The 2,522-nt window shown below is 58.1% G+C and overlaps 1 protein-coding gene across 1 annotated transcript in view; it reads right to left on the bottom strand.

Annotated features, from left to right (window-relative positions):
• BRSK1 (BR serine/threonine kinase 1) overlaps positions 1-2,522 on the bottom strand; it is a 33,321-nt gene that overhangs the window by 2,205 nt on the left and 28,594 nt on the right. The window contains 2 exon segments of the mRNA XM_006150351.3: positions 188-277; positions 1,745-1,943. Coding sequence (XP_006150413.1) covers positions 188-277; positions 1,745-1,943 — 289 coding nt within the window.

Genomic DNA, 2,522 nt, shown 5'->3' with positions numbered 1-2,522 from the left:
CCCGGGGGCCCCGTGCCGCTGGGGCCCCCCCCCCCCCGCCGCAGGCCGGGCTCCAGGCTGCTCGAGGATACCTGCTCAGCCTCCGGCCTCTTGGGGAAGCTGTTCCCAGCCTGCAGGTGAGCTTCAGCTCACCCCACAGGAAGCCCGGCCTCGGTGCACCCGGCCGCCCGCAGGCCCCACCACCCACCTGCCAGGGCCTGCACGGAGGGCTGGTCGTGGGTGCTCAGCAGCTGCGCCTGGATGGTCTCCACCACTCGCTTGAACCGGCGGCTGGGACCTGGGGGCACAGGGCAGGGAGACAGGCTGACGGGACGGACGGGGAGGGGGTCCCCAGCTATGGCTGTCCTGCCCGGCCTCGTGTCTCAGCTCTGGCGAGGCAGGCAGACGCCTGGGGTAACGGGGCTGTGCTGCCATTTAAGAAGCACAGTCACGCCTGAGCTTGGGGGAGCGGTAGGGGTCGCGCCTGTTAAGCAGATGCGGCTCCTCCTTGGTGTCCGGGGGCTGTGAAGAGCCAGGAGATAAAGAAGCCTGGGAATGGAGAGAGGCGTGCATGCCCCCTCCATGGGGCACAGCTGGAGAGAGGCAGAGACAGAGACTAGGGAAGTGAGAAATGGCCCCCAGAGGGGCGGCCATGCCATAGTCCCCTCTCCTCCATCCTCAGCGTCCCGGGCACACGCACAGACCATCTCGCGTGATTTTTAAGCTGCCTGGTCTGTGGCTCCAACTGTGCTCGTCCGTGTGGGAACCCAGCGCCTTCACCTCCATGCCACCTGCTGGCCTCACAGGTCGACTGTGTTTTTACAGAGACTTTTGCTATAGGGTGCGCACACTCAGCAGAGGCAGGCAGAGACAGAGAGAAAGTGAGAAATCACCTCCAGGGAGGATGGCCATGTCACGACCCTTCTCCGTTCTCCGCTCAGGATTTTGGGCACTCACGTGCACCTGAATTTCCAGTTACCAGGTCCAGGATTCAAACCAGTCAGCCATGTGGGTGCCCAGTACCTTAATCACTATGCCACCTGCTGGCCCCACACATATTAGGGTTTTTTTTTTAAGCGAGATTTTTGCTATAGGGTGTGTGTGCTCTCTAGAAAGACGGAGATAGAAGCAAGAAATCACCCCCCAGGGCGGATGGCCACGCCACAGTCCCTTCTCCTCCATTCTCCTCTTGGGATCTTGGGCACACACACATGCGCCCGGTGTGAGTTTAAGCTGTCAGGTCCAGGACTTGAACTGCGGTCGCGCATGTGGGAGTCCAGCAACATAATCATTATGCCGTCTGCTGGTCCCATCCACACCTGTGTCTTCACCTCCCAGCAGACTGTGGCTGACGGTTAGTGTCTGAAGTGGCCACTGAGTGGCAAAGTCCATGCTACGTGGGGAACCGCGGTCCCACTGCAGATCACGGGCCTTTGCCTTTTGGTCTGCTGTCTCGGGAAGAGCTCTGCTCTCTCCTGCGAGGCCAGGAGGCCTGGGCAGAGCCCCCCACTAAGTCTGCTTCTCCCTCTAGAACTGAGTTTTCTCCTGAGTAAACAGTGGTTACTAGCTCTGAGGCTGCTTAGACGCCTCAGTGGAACTCTGCACCGATACTCACGCTGAGTGGTCGGGAGCGGGAAGGACAGGATGCGAGGGGCACAGGTGTCCTCCAGCTACACTCCCGAGTCACGATCTGACGTCTCGAGCATCTCGATGTTCTGGACCTCTCACACTTGGGTTGGGGGCAGTCGAGATGAGACAAACTCACCAGAGATGAGAGTAAAGGTGACGGAGTAGATGCCACCGCCGCCGCTGCCGTCCCGTCGTGGAGAGGGCTCTGGACCCTCCGAGGAGCTGATGTCCACCTGGAAACGGACGGGCTTCTGGAAGACGGAGGGGCCGCCGCTGGCCTTGTACTCGGCCCTGAAGCTGGTCTGTGACAGCACGCTGTGACTCAAGCTGGGGATCTGAGGGCGGAGGGCGAGGCTGAGTGAGCCCAGGGACTAGAAAAGCAGCCTGCGATCCCTCTGCCCAAGGAACTGTCAGCCCCACCGGCCACGGGGGAGAGTCATACAAAGCTACCGGGAGGCCCCTGCCTGCTTGGACTTGTAGCTCTATTTTATTTTATTTATTTATTGTATATTTGAGATTCATTCTTAGGTTGTTTTTTTGTTTGTTTGTTTTGGAGAGGTTTTTGCTATAGGAAAAACCTTTGCGCTCACCAGAAAGACAGAGAAAGAAAGACAGACAGAAAGAAAAAAAATCACCCCCCAGGGGGGATGGCCACGCTGCAATCCCTTCTCCTCCATTCTCCTCTCGGGATCTTGGGCACACACGCACACGCGCCTGGCGTGAGTTCTAAGCCACCGGGTCCAGGATGCAAACCGTGGTTGACTACGTGGGAGTCCAGCAACATAGCCATTATGCTAACTGCTGTTTCCCACTTGTAGCTTTATTTAACTCCATTTGTTATTATTATTTTTAATTTGACAAGAGAGAGATGGCGAGAGAGAGAAAGGGAGAGTGAGAAAGCAAGCCACCAGGTC

The sequence above is a fragment of the Tupaia chinensis genome, unplaced genomic scaffold (genome assembly GCF_000334495.1).
Source record: "Tupaia chinensis unplaced genomic scaffold, TupChi_1.0 Scaffold000286_1, whole genome shotgun sequence".
Taxonomy (NCBI): domain Eukaryota; kingdom Metazoa; phylum Chordata; class Mammalia; order Scandentia; family Tupaiidae; genus Tupaia; species Tupaia belangeri.
Note: the sequence above shows the minus strand (reverse complement) of the source record. Positions and strands in the feature narration are given on the sequence as shown.